General features: G+C 44.0%; 1 protein-coding gene and 1 pseudogene across 5 annotated transcripts in view; both read right to left on the reverse strand.

The window, feature by feature from the left end:
* megf6b (multiple EGF-like-domains 6b) overlaps positions 1-15,689 on the reverse strand; it is a 60,903-nt gene that overhangs the window by 31,249 nt on the left and 13,965 nt on the right. For all 5 annotated transcript variants that reach the window (XM_061833201.1, XM_061833200.1, XM_061833198.1 and 2 more), the window contains one exon: positions 677-799. In XM_061833201.1, the coding sequence (XP_061689185.1) occupies positions 677-799 (123 nt within the window). The remainder of the gene's footprint in view (positions 1-676; positions 800-15,689) is intronic.
* On the reverse strand, positions 2,934-3,052 carry LOC133508209 (5S ribosomal RNA; annotated as a pseudogene).

The following is a 15,689-nucleotide window of genomic DNA, read 5'->3' on the forward strand; positions in this document are numbered from 1 at the left end:
AAACATCAAACTGTGGCAGGGAATGAAAGTGAGGATGTCAGGAAGACGTTTTGGGTTTTTCATGAGCGGATATTTGGAGAAAGAACATCGATTACTCAGACGTTGAGACTGGTGCTGATTTTGTCTATAAATCATCACCAAAAAAAAACAAAAAACAAACCCACTCTTCATTGTTATTAACATTTTGTTTAAGCATAGGGGTGATGAACATTTTTTCCCAATCTGGCCATTTGTGTTTGTTGTTTGGACAGAACACAGAGCCAACGTTTGATCATTTATAGTGAAATATGAAGCCTTATTAATTCTTTACTCTTTCTGCACGGTGGTTAAAATTCTGCGAGTTTAACGTCAATTATTGGAGGCATGTCTATCATGAGTAAACGAACATCTCAAGTCTGAACTGATATGGGAAGGCCATTTTAGGATCATCCTGGCGATTTCCAGTAGTTCTTCAAAAACAAACTCATCCAAGAGGATTTTGTCCGATTGCTGTCAAATTTGAGCCACATATTGTATGTGCGCCACCTGCTAGACACGCAACACTACAGCAAATTTTGAATAGTTTCAGTTTCGGGATTAACAATTCGGCGTGAAAAACAAACATCCAAAAAACTCAGTTACTCAAAGTCAAAGCTGGACCAAACATCTTCTCTGCACTACTTCTCAGTATTCTCACCTTGACAGGTTTTGCCATCCCGGTCCAGTTTGAGTCCTGTAGGACATCGGCAGTAGAAACTTCCAATGGTGTTGCAGCAAAGCGCTTCACAGCCGCCGTTGGTCTCCTCGCATTCGTTCACATCTGAAACGAAAAGAAATATCCTGGTTGCTCGATTGCAAGCAGAAAAGCCACAATGAGGTTATTTTATTTTATTGTATCTTCTTTTTACAGAAACAGGAAGAAGTGACGAATTGTTAGGGTTCAAAAGGCTGCTCTAATGTCAAGACTTGATTATAACTGCTACTGGAAATCATGAGTGCAGATTCCAATATTAACACTTAAGGAAATAAAACGCTTGTAAATGTTGTTTCTGTCACATCTGTGAAGCTCGTTGCAAAAGCACCCTTTCAAAAAGCATGAGAACTTTTGCTCTCCATCAGCTAAATATCATGCCAGACTTGTCGTCAAGTCCACCAGATCATATCTGTGACTTCCAAACAGCCCGAAGTAATTGATTCAGGCGCTGACAGTGAGCGAAGCGCACGCCACCATTGTACGTGGCGAATTCCCGCTAAAGACATTCCGATATGAAAATGCACGTTTTTTTTTAAGTCTTTTGAAAGAGTGGACTTGATGACACTGGGCAGCGTTATCAAAAGGGGATCTTGGACTGAATCCTGCAGCGCATGGAGTCAATCAGGAGGCCGCTTACACTTACCACCAATTAGCCAGTACAATTTCCCAAAGCCACCCACCCCGAAACAAAATACCGAATTGGATGCCAACTGGCTTATGGGGCTATTCTTTCACTTTACATCTGCAAGTTAAAAAAAAACCACTCCAACTAAATATATCACAGAAATTCCATATAGAAACTTGATTTAGAAGTATAGTTTGCAAATAAGACGAGCAATTCCAGTGTGTAATCTGGGGTCTGCCAGTGATAAGTGACCAGTCCATCATGAAAATCTTGTAAAAAAAAACTAGAACTCCACAAGTTTGTTTCGCTTTTGCCCATTTTTGTGTTTTTGTTATGCCACAGCGTAAGGACGCCCCCTCCTGAGACACTGTAAGGTGAAAGAGAATTTCCTCGCAGCTATCCAGAAGTCTTTCTCCATGGCCTCAACAAACTCCTCCCATGCCGGAGTTTTTTTTTGTCTTCAGAGAACACCAAAGTTGCATTCTGCTTGGTAAGCCTTTACCAATCAGCTGCCTCAGGAGTCCCACAGGAGCAAAAAGGCCCGATAGGACTCCTTCTTCAGCTTGTGAATGTTCAGATATTTGCCTCTGTTTTCAGTGAAAAACTCACCTATTTGATATTTTTGTTCTCATGCCAAAGCGATAACATTATTTTGGCGCCATCTAGTGACAAAGAAGTATGTTCGCGTAAGTAGAGGAGACTAGACTAAATGAATGCTTTGTCACCTTGATGCAATTATAGGTGATTACAGTACAGCACAAACCATTTTGGAATGGTGTCAATTGTTCGCACATTTTTCATATTTGGGGCTTTTTTTTTTTTTTTTTTTTAGCAATTTCACTTCTCCGTGCAAATCTGTGGAGGTGCTGTGCATTGTTCTGGTGTCTAACATAATATCGTAAACATCATTAGGAGTAAGTGCTTACTGATGTTGTGACTTCTTCTAAATGAAACACAAAAATACACACACGCCTAAGAAAAAGCTACAAAAATGTGCAATTCCCCATATCGTACACCGTGTTGTAGAAAATAATGAAAAATAAATGAGCTGGGCAAAAAGAGGCGATCGCACGGAATCTTTCCCAATGCCCCTTGAGTTGCAAGCTGAGAAGTTTTACATTTTGGCGCCGCATCGTGCGACTTCCTGCGATAAGGACGCCGCTGTTCCCGGGAGGATCACTCTAATGTCCCAATCGACTACGAGCGGCTCTTAAAGAGCTCTCAAAAACCTCGACAGCTGATATCATCTCTGAAGCCGTGGGGCGGAAAATTGCAGCATTCGTGCCAAATGAGGAGTAGGTTGTGTGGGAAGGTGGAGGGGGGGCCGCCATGGATACCCCCGACCTGTTTCCTCTGAGCAGTCTGATCCAAAAGTTTGCTGTGAGCGTTTCGTTTCACAGCCGTTTCTGTTTAGCAAAATGCGTACAAATTCAACCACAAGGTGATGATTTTTAAAGGAGAAACGTACTTCTTCTCCTTTCGGGTTGTCCCGTTAGGACGCTCATATTTGTCTGGCACAGTTTTACGCCGGATGCCCTTCCTGACGCAACCCCTCTGCATTTATCTGGGGAGAGAAGCTTACAGCACCTGGTATTCCCAGGCGGTCTCCCATCCAAGTACTAAGCAGGGCCAACCTCACTTAGCTTCCGAGATCAGACGAGATTGGGTGTTCTCAGGGTAGCATGGCCGTAAACCGAGACAAATTGAGCTACTTTCCATAAATCAAAACTTCCTCGCTGTCTAGATAAAATCACTGTGACGGGTTTTAGTCAAGGATCAAGAATTTTAGGACACAATTGTGTTCTTTAAACAGATATTTTCAGAGGGGTCAGATTTGGTTGAGGTAGTTGTGTCGCATCTACAAATTCGCCGCTGGTCTCCAGCGCATTGACTGAATAGTGTGGAATCCTATTGAGCATGGGATCCATAGTACTTTGGTAGAGGAGTAAAGCCATATCCGTTTTAACCAGTCCGACCTAGAACTAGTGGCGACAATTTGGACCATTGACATTGGTCAACACACACCACATTGACCAAAAGGAATTGCTACTTATGAAGTTTACGTCACTTAGCGCTTCTTTTCAGATGCTGACATGTAAGCAAAGTCAACAGCAGTGGTTGGTGTAACGCAGAAAGCAACATCTACCCATCAATTTTCTGGAGTCACTAAGAACTGGGGCCAATCTCAGCTGACTTTGAGTCAGAGGTGTGGAGTCCAGCCTGGACTGGTTTACCAGCCACGATCGTTTAGATGGACAAAGTCTTAATTTAACCGAAAAAGGACAGGGAAGAAGGCCATAACACCCAAAGAAAAGCCAAGCGAGCAAAACTTCACACTCGGATTTTCTGACAAGGAGTCAAACCAGATGAGGTGGCTGGGGCATCTGATCCAGATGCCTCCCTGGTGAGGTGTTCTGGGCATGTCCCACTAGAAAGAGACCTCGGGGACGACCCACGACACGCTGGAGAGACAATGTCTGTCGGCTGGCCTGGGAACGTGGATGGATGGATGGATGGATGGATGGATGGAGTCAAACCCAGATTTCCTGACTGAAGCTGACATAATTACCTCTTCCGGATCGTGCTACCATGAATGTTTCCATCATGAATAAAAATGAATACATCTGTCATCTTATGTCCTCTGTAACCGTGAAATGGTGTGCGATGATCTGCGAAACCAACAACACTGCAGCACAGCTTGAATTTGGGCTTTGACATGACAGTGGTTCCGTGTAGTAGGAAATGTCGGATCTTCACCTCAGTAGAAAGTCAGTTTGAAAGCCGTATTATTGCACTCAGCTCAAAACCCAGACGCCTTTCTTCAAGACACATCTTCCGACATAAGCATCTTACAAAACTGTAATTGATTGCGTAATTTCACACTCGATGGGTGGGCAGGTATTCCAGAGATCCAAATATCCGCATGCAAACCATTTTTTATATTATGTCCCGGTTAAGAAGCAAACCGTCCGTGAACTACAGCTGGGAATTGGATTTACGCGCTCTCAGGAAGCACATCTTCACGTCTGACCTGCTGTCCAAGCGACCCTTGAAATGTTGACTTCAACGGACACGATTCCTTACATTCCATCCAGCCGGCGGCTTCGCCACAAGTGCTGAAGTCGTCAGGTCAATAAATAATTGAATGGACTTCGCAAAAAGAGCGCATGGGTGTCAAACTCCTTTTCCGATATGCAGATGTTGCTGACATAGAACAGATCAGCCTCGCAAGAGGATGGATACAATTTGTTTGTGGTTAGAGGGAAGACTAAAAGAAACTTGATGGGAGAAAAATTTCACTTTAAACTAAGTTGAACGCGCAAGTGTAACTTCAATTAAACATTGCCCCCTGGTGTTAATCTGTTGCTACTTAAAGGCACAAGAACAGCAGAGGCTGTTCCCAGAAAATTTTACAATTTTGGGGGGCGGCACTGTAGAGCAGCTGGCAAAACATTGGCCTCACAGTTCTGAGGTCCTGGGTTCAATCCCGGCCCTGCCTGTGTGGAGTTTGCATGTTCTCCCCCGTGCCTGCGTGGGTTTCCTCCCACATCCCAAAAACATGCAACATTAATTGGACAGTCTAAATTGCCCGTAGGTGTGATTGTGTGTGCGGCTGTGTGCCCTGTGATTGGCTGGCATCCAGTTCAGGGTGTACCCCACCTCTTGCCCGTTGACAGCTGGGATAGCCTCCAGGACTCCCTGCAATCTTCGTGAGGATAAGCGGCAAAGAAAATGGATGGATGGATGGATGGAAAAGCACACCTTCTTTGAGGGATTTTTTTTTTCAATCAGTAAAATATAGCATATGCAGGGCATCACATCATCCATATGAAATTGGATGTCTTGGATGTTTTTGTTTTTTTTTTCCAAACAACTGCTTCCGAAATACCAGAAGATCGTGTATCTACAATATCTGCGAAATTGTCACCACGTTTCACCCCTTGTGGGTGCAACTTAGTTCCTGATGCTTTGCAATTGTGGACAGAGCTCTTCAAACTCTTCCCTTAAACCATCCATCCATTTTCTTAGCCACTTATCCTCACAAGGGTCGCGGGGAGTGCCGGAGCCTATCCCAGCTGTCAACGGACAGGAGGCGGGGTACACTCTGAAGTGGTTGTCTGCCAATTGCAGGGCACATAGAGACAACCAGCCACACTCACAATCACAGCCAGGGGCAATTTAGAGTGTCCAATTAATGTTGCATGTTTTTGGGATGTGGGAGGAAAACGGAGTGCCCGGAGAAAACCCACTCAGACACGGGGAGAACATGCAAACTCCACACAGGTGGGTCCGGGATCGAACCCGGGTCTTCAGAACTGTGAGGCCAATGCTCTACCAGTTGACTCACCGTGCCGCCTTCCCTTAAATCATTAAAGTCAAAGCATCAATCCTTGGGTTTTCTGATTCATTTTAATATTCAAAGCTACTCACTTCAAAATCATCTCATGTAAAAAGGTTTTTGTACAAAGGCAATTCCAATTTTGCAACATGGGGATGGTGAGTCGTCTTTTGTTTCCCTGAGATTTGCAGTTGAAGAGAACAGGAAACGTGGAAATGTGTGCTGGAGCCCCACGAGGTTTGCCAACTAAGCACTCAGCTATCAGGTCGCTCGGATAAGCAGAGAATTCAAACAGTCACGCTTGTGCAACCTGTTCCCAACGCCCGAGTAGCGTTGTTTTATAGTGAGGCTGCTAAGCGACTCGATGATGTGGGACAGGAATTTTGTTGCGTGGTTTCTACTTAGTTCTGGATGTTGCAGACTCTGTCGTCTCCAATTTAGCTAAACCATTTTGGGCCATTTTGTTTATGCCCTCAGTGGGGACACACTAGTGATTACCATTTTAGGTGTAAAAAAATTTTTTTACTACCATTTTAACTTCGACTTAGTCATGTTATTCATTTTTCCCTACCACGGTACCTTATGCTGTAGCTTTTAACTTGACATAGTATTTCTTATGGGAACAAACTACTGCAGTATGCACGCAAGCATGTGTACATATGTCATATGCAGTTCCTAACAATGTCAGCAGCTGTCATTACCTCACGTCATCTTTTCTCTCCCTTTAATTCCGCTACAGCTGGACACCTTTAATCCTCCACACACACACGAGCAAGTTCACATCACATCCTTGATCACGCACAAGCTCCAACTATGCAATGTGTTTTCACAACAAGTGGATGCCTTTAAAAAAAAAAAAAAAGAAAGAAGAAGAAGAAAAAGCAGATTCCCAAAAGGTTCTTGACTTCTCGTACTCGTTTTTACGGTCAGTGAAAGTTAGAAGTACGATGGCAGTGTGAATCACAATTTACTATGTGCACAGTTGAACAAATATCTCTGGACCTCGGGGGAATTGCCCTTTGACCTGTTGCGTGCGCTGCATCTGCACTTTACCTGTTGGGACCCGCCTCTGCTGATTCGGACCCTGTAGGAGTTTTTAGAGTGCCTGAGACACAGAACGCATGCAAACCAGAAGAAATCCGAACAGGATTTGTTGTAAACCTGTCTCTGTCCATCCTCTGGTCACTAGAGCACTAGAAAGACGCAGTGTAGCCTCTGATGATCGCCTCGTGTTCACGTGCTGCTCTTTGCAAATTTACAGTCATTTCACTCTGTAACAAATAACGCCCGTGGCTACGTCCTATTTTGGAGGCATACTACAGGCTCGCAAAGAGACATTTTAACGGTCGTATTATTAGATCAGCCTGCTTCCTGATTCCTGCTTATGATATATCAGCGGAGTCAAGAAGTGGAATGCATTGGATTGATGGTCGCTCATCCAGCCCGTGAGCACGGTGTCCTCGGTTTACAACCGATTTGCATTCCCAAGTCGGAACAGGCCACAGTCTATCACTAGCCTGTGCTAACAAAGCAGTCGTCACAATTGTAGTTACTGTATTTGTATGACCATGAATACAAAACAATCCAATTAAAACCTAGATTATATGCACAATTGTCACCACGATTCACGTAGATCGTCTCACATAGAGCAGTACTCTCTGCCAACACGATAATCTCCGCAGAACGAGGTATCCTATGTGGAGTTGTTCCAATGTTCATGACAGACTAGAACCGCCGCAGATGAAGTGAATAAAGATATGCAATATTCAATAACCACATTGTGACAGATGATTGTGGAGCGCTCCCCAGCTAGCACTAAGTATGTCAGCTAAGATAGCTTAGATGAAGCAGATGTTGGCAGCCACCATAGATTTACACATTTTACGAAAAATAAACCACATCCACGATGAGGTGAGAGATCTTGGTTAGAGCAAGCCATTTAAACTAGCCAGAAGTGTTTTGGCAGCAGATCTTTTCTAGAGGGAAAAGCAGTTGCTAAAACATGTCACCCAAATTGCGTCAGTGACCCACAAAACTCTGTGACCAGGACTTCACAAGAGACTTTATAAGTACTCTTCAAATTATCAAATTGGACAATGATGATTTCATTTTACAAAAGTACAAGGAGCAATGATTGGGTTCTAATTTGCTATTCCTTTGTTATTGTCAATGGGCCATATTCTCCCATTGTTGAGTAACTCAGTATTTGCGCGTAACGGTTTCAGAGGTCCTACTCGCTGAAATCTGCAGGCAGGTAGAATTCCCGAAATGTGAAGTTTTCCCGAGACGTGAATGTCATTGAAATCCTTTGGGATGTCATATGCCATGCTTTCATTATAAAATCGTGGATGTACAAAAATTGGCATCCGCCCGGTGAGATGTGGGCACCGTTCGTTAACAAGTTATTTTAGGGAAATGTGTTTTTGTATTCTCTCTCTCTTCCTAATCCAATACTTTACTGTAAATATGTTGATATGTAGTTGGAAGGTCATCAATAAAGTGAGTGGACCGCTGTTGTTTACCATTACTCCAGCAACCATGGCCTTCAACACACTTACAGGGGTGTCACTTAAATGACAATGATATCATATTTGAAGAAAATTATTCCTAATCTAAGAAGCCATCATGCCATTAAGATGGTTGCAGTTCTGCGGCACTTTCAGGCAAACTCTCAAGCTGCCATTCCGCCACCAGCCATCGGCTGCTGGGAGCACGGCAGTCAATCAAAATGCGTAATATATTGTTTCAGCCTCCTGGGACGCTAAACCTGGAGTGCACATAAGGAAACATGCTTAAGTCTTGGATAGAATATGCCCCAGGCCAGATATGAGAAGGAGGGCGTTATCACAATTCAAAGTGCACCACCGGCCAGAAAACGTCCAAATGATAGAATGAAGTGGACGTCACAATGGCCGCAGCCATAAAAGTGTGGAGTTGAGCCCTTTTTATGGTTTAAACATCCATCCACCCAAGCCGCTTATCCCCACAAAAGTCACAGGAGTGCTAGAGTCTATCCAAGCTAAGTTCAGGCAAAAGGCTGACTACACCCATGACGAATAGCAATTGGGGATTTCCACGGCAAGACCAAGCTCTGGTCATCATCCATTTCATCCATTTTCTTCTTATATCTCACATCAATTGCTTTTTCCTTGATGGACTGTGTGCGTCTGAATGGGATTGGCAGATGGATGTAAAGCAGGACCGCCTGTGACAAAACTGACGGTCAAGATGGTGTTTAAGAGTGGCCGTAACAGGTAATTCTGTCTCGTTACATTTCTGTCAGATTAGCATCTGCTTTTCGCAAGTCACGAAGTGTCAGAAAGACAGCGGTGTTGCCCACTCAGCGTTGCCCCAAGGTGACCTTCACGTGTGAAGATAACAGCAGATAACGATGTAGGTGAGCTGCTTATCTTGGGGAACTAATCAGGAGAGCAGAAGACGATACAGTACATCAGACGACGTTATGGACATTTTCAGTCCCTCTGGCCGATTACTTGTGCAATGATATTTTGCAAACTCCTGTCACATCCGATCGGCGCATACTTGATGGCCTTAACGCCTGCACCATGACCGGGAGCGGCCTTTCATCACGGACGAATGAGACAGGGCGGGAGCCCGGCGCACAATTATGTCAGATTAGTCTACTCAGCAAGAAGTAGCAGGAGGCAGAAAGGCAAACCACGCCCTCTGATCCCCATTTGGATCCCTTTCATTAGAGCCTCACATCACAGGACAGCATGTCAAAGGGTTTTGAGGATGGGGGGCACGGAACATTTGACCAAAAATATTAAACCCACGTACATCTCACCAAAGGATGCCTGTGAAGATTCTCATTCATCCTGGTCCTTTTATTCTCAGGGTTTTGGGCCCGAACAGGACTGTTCTGGCTCTCATCTGAGCAGAGTTCATCAGTTTCTACAAATAGGCGAGATGGGCCAGTTCTAGCCCTAGCGTCAATGTGGAAACGCAACTATTGATCCCCTAAATTGGAGGCGCTCCCCAACCATGAATGTTAACACTGTTTTGGGATACAAAACGACAGTTGTTAAGATACATTTAAGAGAGGCCTCTGCCCGTCGGCGGCAATCACTTGGCCAGGATCACACTCGTTAACATTCCATTCAATTGTAACAATGGTCGTGAAGGAACCTGAAGGCCAAAAGTAGCTGTTTTTGTTTTCTTGGTTATTTGTTGGAGGCTAAAATACTGCCTCTCTGTGGAGGGGATGAAAGGACGGCATTGTAAGTGGGAAAATGGTGTGGTAAGAGCCTTCTCTGTTTAGAGATTGTTTCTCAGCCAACATTTGTTTGACTGTTGCAAAAAAAAAAAATAATAATAATATGGCCCCAGATCAGAAAAGGTTTCCCGACCGTTGATGAAAAGAGTGACAAGTGGGGTCATGTAGGTGGAGACAAACGCCGCCTAGGAGCTGATGCAGTGCCCACGGTTCATGTGTGCGGCCTGCTTGGTTTCAGCTGCCCTGCCAGTCACGCTGCACTGACCGCTAACAATATGCAGATTAACGATCCTAATGGCCAAAACAGACAAGAGGTCAGAGACTCTGAATGCTCCATTTACGCCGCCATTCACAAGTGAGTGCGCTCGCCAACTTGAATAGTTCTGAGAGAGCGACATTATTTCTCACCCTGACCTTCTCTGGTTCTCACCCTCTGTTTGTGAGTTTATAATTAGAAACCCCAAATGTCGTAACTCAAGCGACGTTAAGCAAAAAAGCAGATGTCTTAGATGGAGCATGTTAAAACCATTCCGATGAGCCACAATACTTGGGGATTATCCCGTTATTGCCATTCTCGTTATAATTGTCATGAAAACACTTGAAAAAAAATAAAATAAAAGCCATGTGTGGTCATCATGAGACAACCTATTTGCTCACCTCTCAAATGGGACAAAGTTCTAAATCTGCACAACTTCAAGTTTACCGAGACTTTCAAGTGCATACTGAATCCTTAGTTGGGAAGCAAAATGAAAGCACGGAGTTTAGATTATATCCCGCTTGATCCACACTTGATGTAATACAGGAAGCATAAACTGCTATCGGTCTATGCGCTTAAGAACTGGATATTCGTCGTAATAGCATAGTAATAGCACTTAATAACCGTCAACAATCAGAAACCGAAAGAAGATGCACATGTGGATTCCATTTTCCACCAAATGCTCAGTCAAGTGCAAGTTAAGATCAGCATGGGGCTCCTACAATTTTTTTTTTTTTTAAATCCCACGTAAAGGCCATTCAAAGCAGGGTTTGGGGGGTTGGGGATTTATTTTTACAATGGGGAAGGTCCAAAAGGCAGGAATACTGAAAACATGGCTCCCCTTACATTCCACAGCTCCTAAATGGGGGAATAAACACTAAAGACCTGATTAACTAAATGTTTACGCATGCAAAAATGGGTGCAAACTTTATTGTGCACGCAAACAGACATGGGTGTTGATCTACTAACTGGGAACACCCAGGATTGCTAAAGCTGCAAAATTGTCGCGCGGTTCATTTTGTCTTCTCGGAGGAATACTGGATAAGATCATTTAAATTCTCAGTCAGTTTTGCTTCAGAATGACCGAAAGGGGATAACTCGGAGTCAGTCACAACAAAAAGTATATCATCCATCCATCCATTTACTGAGCCACTTATCCTCACAAGGGTCGCGGGACTGCTGGAGCCAACCCCAGCTGTCATCAGGCAGGAGGCGGAGTACACCGTGAACTGGTTGACAGCCAATCACAGGGCACATGGAGACAGACAACAGTTGCACTCACAATCACACCTAGGGGCAATTTAGAGTGTCCAATTAATTTTTTTTGGGGATGTGGGAGGAAACCTGAGTACCCGGAGAAAACCCAATGCAGGCACGGGGAAACATGCAAACTCCACACAGGCGAGGCCAGGATTTGAACCCCTTTAGAGACAACAGAGGCCAAAAAAAGACATACTTGAGCCTATGAAGGATTCAATTAGGGAAGATTTTTGAAACATTGCAGGACCAGTCAGTCCGTCTGTGTTGTGGCGCGGAGGGAGGGCTGGTTACAACAGGTTGAAGAATAATTTGACTGGAGAGAAATCACTACTGACCCCAAAGGAATGTTCGACTAGGATGTCTATGACTGGTTGAACAGGGGAAACATCTGAAGTCAGACTCCCTGATGACAGCTGTATGTGCCCACAATCATTCTGTCTTAAAAATGTACTGCATAATGCTTATGCAGGTCTTTTTATTTTTTTCTGCAGCGAACAGCTGCACACACGGACAAAATTCAGGGTACACCCCTGTCACCGCAATTACGACAAACGGTATAAAAAGTGGGTGGACAGATGAAGTTAGGCATTGCTTTGTATTTGTGGTCCCAGTGAATTGCTTTTTCTTGTTCCCCAAAACATGTTACTCATGAATACCATCCTTGTCATGATATTTCATCGTATCCTGCACAGTCTCCAGACACCCTGTGCTGGATGGAGCAAAGCAGTTTTGGAACGAATTGAAGAAAAATCATGTCTGACTTTGATTATTTAATTTAAAGCCCATGCCCATTTCCAAGCCACTTTTATTTTTTGAAAAAATGTATTATTAGTTTTGTCAACTTCAAATTATTATTTCTGTACCAACAATTTTGTCCGCGAGTGTCAGGATTTTTAAAAAATACTGAATTTTGTTTGTGTCCAGAACACAGGCCAAAATTCCATACACATTAATAAATAAATAAACAAACAGTCGATACTTTGTAATTGTTCACCACCATACATTGCTAGTTAAATCCCACAATATTCAAGTGAAAGGCAGTCAACGGAACCAGTAATCTTTCCAAGACACAGTACATAAGATTTGAGGAGAAAGTAAAAACACAGAAATCCTTTATAGAGCATCAGCAGTGCAATGTCTCAATCGAAAAAAGACCTCCATTTGCAATAAATGTCAGTCAGCAGCCCATGTAAAGGGATTGCGTTAATCTGAAGCCATAAAATTAAGTACAGTCTAGTCATGAGGTATTTCAGTCCCATTTTAACAAAAGCTTGAAAGATAATGTGGTATGGTGGCACTGCTGTGACCCCATTAGCCGGCCAGAATAATGACGAAGGGAGACATAAATTGCATCAAGAAACACAAACCTGTTCAAGCTGCAGCTATGAGAATAGTATCGGGTTACATAGTCTGTGTCATGGACGTAAAAGTCTGCTATCAACTCTGGTATCATCTCCTCATATTCCCGTCCCACAACATTCCGAACGATAAATCAGTTTCATGTTTAAGAGAGCTTTTAGTTTGCTTTTCCATGGGAATGTGATGGTAGATGGTAGCATTATTTTGTCTGCAAGGTTGAGCTCTAAAAGAAAGCTCTTGTTCAGTGATCGCATATGGAGGACTTTCTTTATTGGACTACTTTTAAATTGGTGGGAAAAAATGACTTCAGCACATTTGGCTTGAGATTGGATGGAGTTCAATTGTCAGACAAACATGGAATAATTGAGAAGTCTCCAGATGTCAGTTTTAGACTGATTGTTTGACCTTTACATGTTCCACCATCTCCCAAAATAATAACAATAAAGAGAATTTTCCAGAAAATTAAATGAATAAGTGATATTGGGTCGATTTCCCATTAATGTGCCACGGCAATCGTTGACTTCCCATTCAACTGAAGTCAAAAACAGGACAGTCCTGCGCTTGTTCCTGATGCTTCTTTTCTGGCAAAGTCACTAGGGTGCCAGGTACCGAGAAACTGTCAAAAGCGTTTATGGACTAATGGCTGCCAATAGAGGGATGGATGTTGGATGGATGCTTCCTCGGCGTCCGTTGGTGGCGGCTATCTTTGACGCTGCATAAAAATTGTGGTTTAAAGTGGGGTAATTGATGTCTATCACTCAAATCCTGGGAACTTGTGAACTGAGGAGAGCAAAAGACAGCTCAGTGCTCACATTCAGACTGTCCGGTGCTCACCTCGATAGGGTTCCCTCCTCCAACTATGAAAAGCTAACAGCACTGAAAGCATCAGACATGCTAACAAACGGGAACAGAGGAGCTGTATGTAAAAATGAATAATGATAAAAACACAAGGTGCTCCTAAAGTCTGGAATCCTGTGCGATTGATGCCAATGCGGAGTCAGATCTCAGACATGCATGTTAGGTCGATTGAAGATTCGAAATTGTCCATGGGTGTGACTAAAAGTGTGACCATCCATCCATTATCTATCGCTTTTCCAGGTCGGGTCACGCCGGAAGCAGCTTCAGCAGGGATACCCAGACTTCGCTTTCCACAGCCACTTCTTCCAGCTCTCCCAGAGGGATCCCGAGGCGTTCCAAAGCCAACCGAGAGACAGTCTCTCCAGCGTGTCGTCCTCGGGGTCTCTTTCCGGTGGGACATGCCCGGAACACCTCACCTGGGAGGCGTCCAGGAGGCATCCGAATCAAAAGTGAAAAGTGTGACCATTCCACTAAAATCTCCAGGGATAGAGTCCACCTTACTGGGAATCCCACTGAGGACAAGCGCGATGGAAAATGTATGGACAGATATTCTGTCAGTTTCAGAGACTGCTGCAGGTTTTTCTTTACCTGCTGCCAGTTAGTTAATTTCACTAATTTGTGTAAAAATAAACAAGAATGCACACAAGATTGCAGAGTGACCACATTTTACTGCAAAAGTTTTACTTTCATGTAATGTAAAAGTCCAACTTTAACACAATTGTGTGTTGTAAGATACCACAAAACGGGACTTTTTTTTTTCCTCCTGAGGAGAAAAGGCTGACGTCTACCTCAGTGAGGCGTTAAATTGTCTCGGATGGATGAAACAATTGAGGCAACGTGTTTTTACCAATGGTGAAAATGGTGAAAGTATCCAATGTAGCGAATCCTCCGTTCCATCCCGTCATGTGTCGGGGAAGCACGGCCTCCTGCTGCAGGGCCGCTCAAATGAGAGCGAGAGATGAGTTACATCCTCAGCATTCTTAGACAGCGGGCGTGTGTTTACTGGAAATCAAGACAGCAACCAAATTTAATATCCCCACCACCCGTTCCCCTCCACCACATGATGTTGTCACATTAAAGAGGAAACGACTGCGTTCCCGTGGATAATGAAGCGTGAAGTAATCAGAAGCAACTCAGCTCGGCTTATGAATCGCGCACAGCTCTGATCACGTAAACGGGCTGGCTGTCGGTGCCGGATTGCCAGGGCTTGATCACGAGTGCCATAATAATCGTGGAGGGAGCGAATGTTTGCGGGATGGTGTCGTGAAGACACATTTGCTGCTGAGTTCTTCAGAAAATAGAGCAAGGTGGATTTGTCACCTCAATGTGATCCTCACACGTCTAAGTGCAAGGGGGCGGTGGGGGGGGAGTCTTTCTGGGACGGTTTCGACACTTGCAGGAATTTCCTGTCGTGCGGTGCGCTATCAGGGAAAAAAACAACAGAGACCTCCGCTGTTTAATGGCTCAAATTCAACAATGGGGTCTCTGCAGATAAAATATTTGCACTGCTGGTCAAGAAACCAAATTGCTGAGGCACCAAGAATCCCACTCATGTGGAGAAAGAGGCCACTCATTCAATTCTTATGGCGCTTGTCCTCAGTAGGGTCGCGAGTGATCTGGAGCTTAAACTAGCTGTCTTTGGACGTGATGTGGGGCACCCCCTGGACTGGTTATCAGCCAATCTCTTTCATACTCACATTCACACCTAGCGATAATTTTTACAAGCCTGTCTTTGGAGCATGGTGGGAAGCCGCCAAATAGGATCCGGAAAAAACCCAAGGAGAACATGCCAATCAGAAAACAGGATGCTATAATGCCATATTCATGATGGATCTGGATTTATTGCCATCTAGTTTAGAGTTAAACCTCTTCTAATTTCAAAATAATTATTAATAATTTCTTACAGGCTGTGGCTGGAGGAAGGTGCTTACTCTTGTGACGTGAAACATGATCATGGTATGAAGTCCAGGTTTTGTGTGAATTATAAGCCATAAAATGGGAAGCTCCATGGGGGCCGACAAC

The sequence above is a fragment of the Syngnathoides biaculeatus genome, chromosome 10 (assembly GCF_019802595.1).
Source record: "Syngnathoides biaculeatus isolate LvHL_M chromosome 10, ASM1980259v1, whole genome shotgun sequence".
NCBI classification, from domain to species: domain Eukaryota; kingdom Metazoa; phylum Chordata; class Actinopteri; order Syngnathiformes; family Syngnathidae; genus Syngnathoides; species Syngnathoides biaculeatus.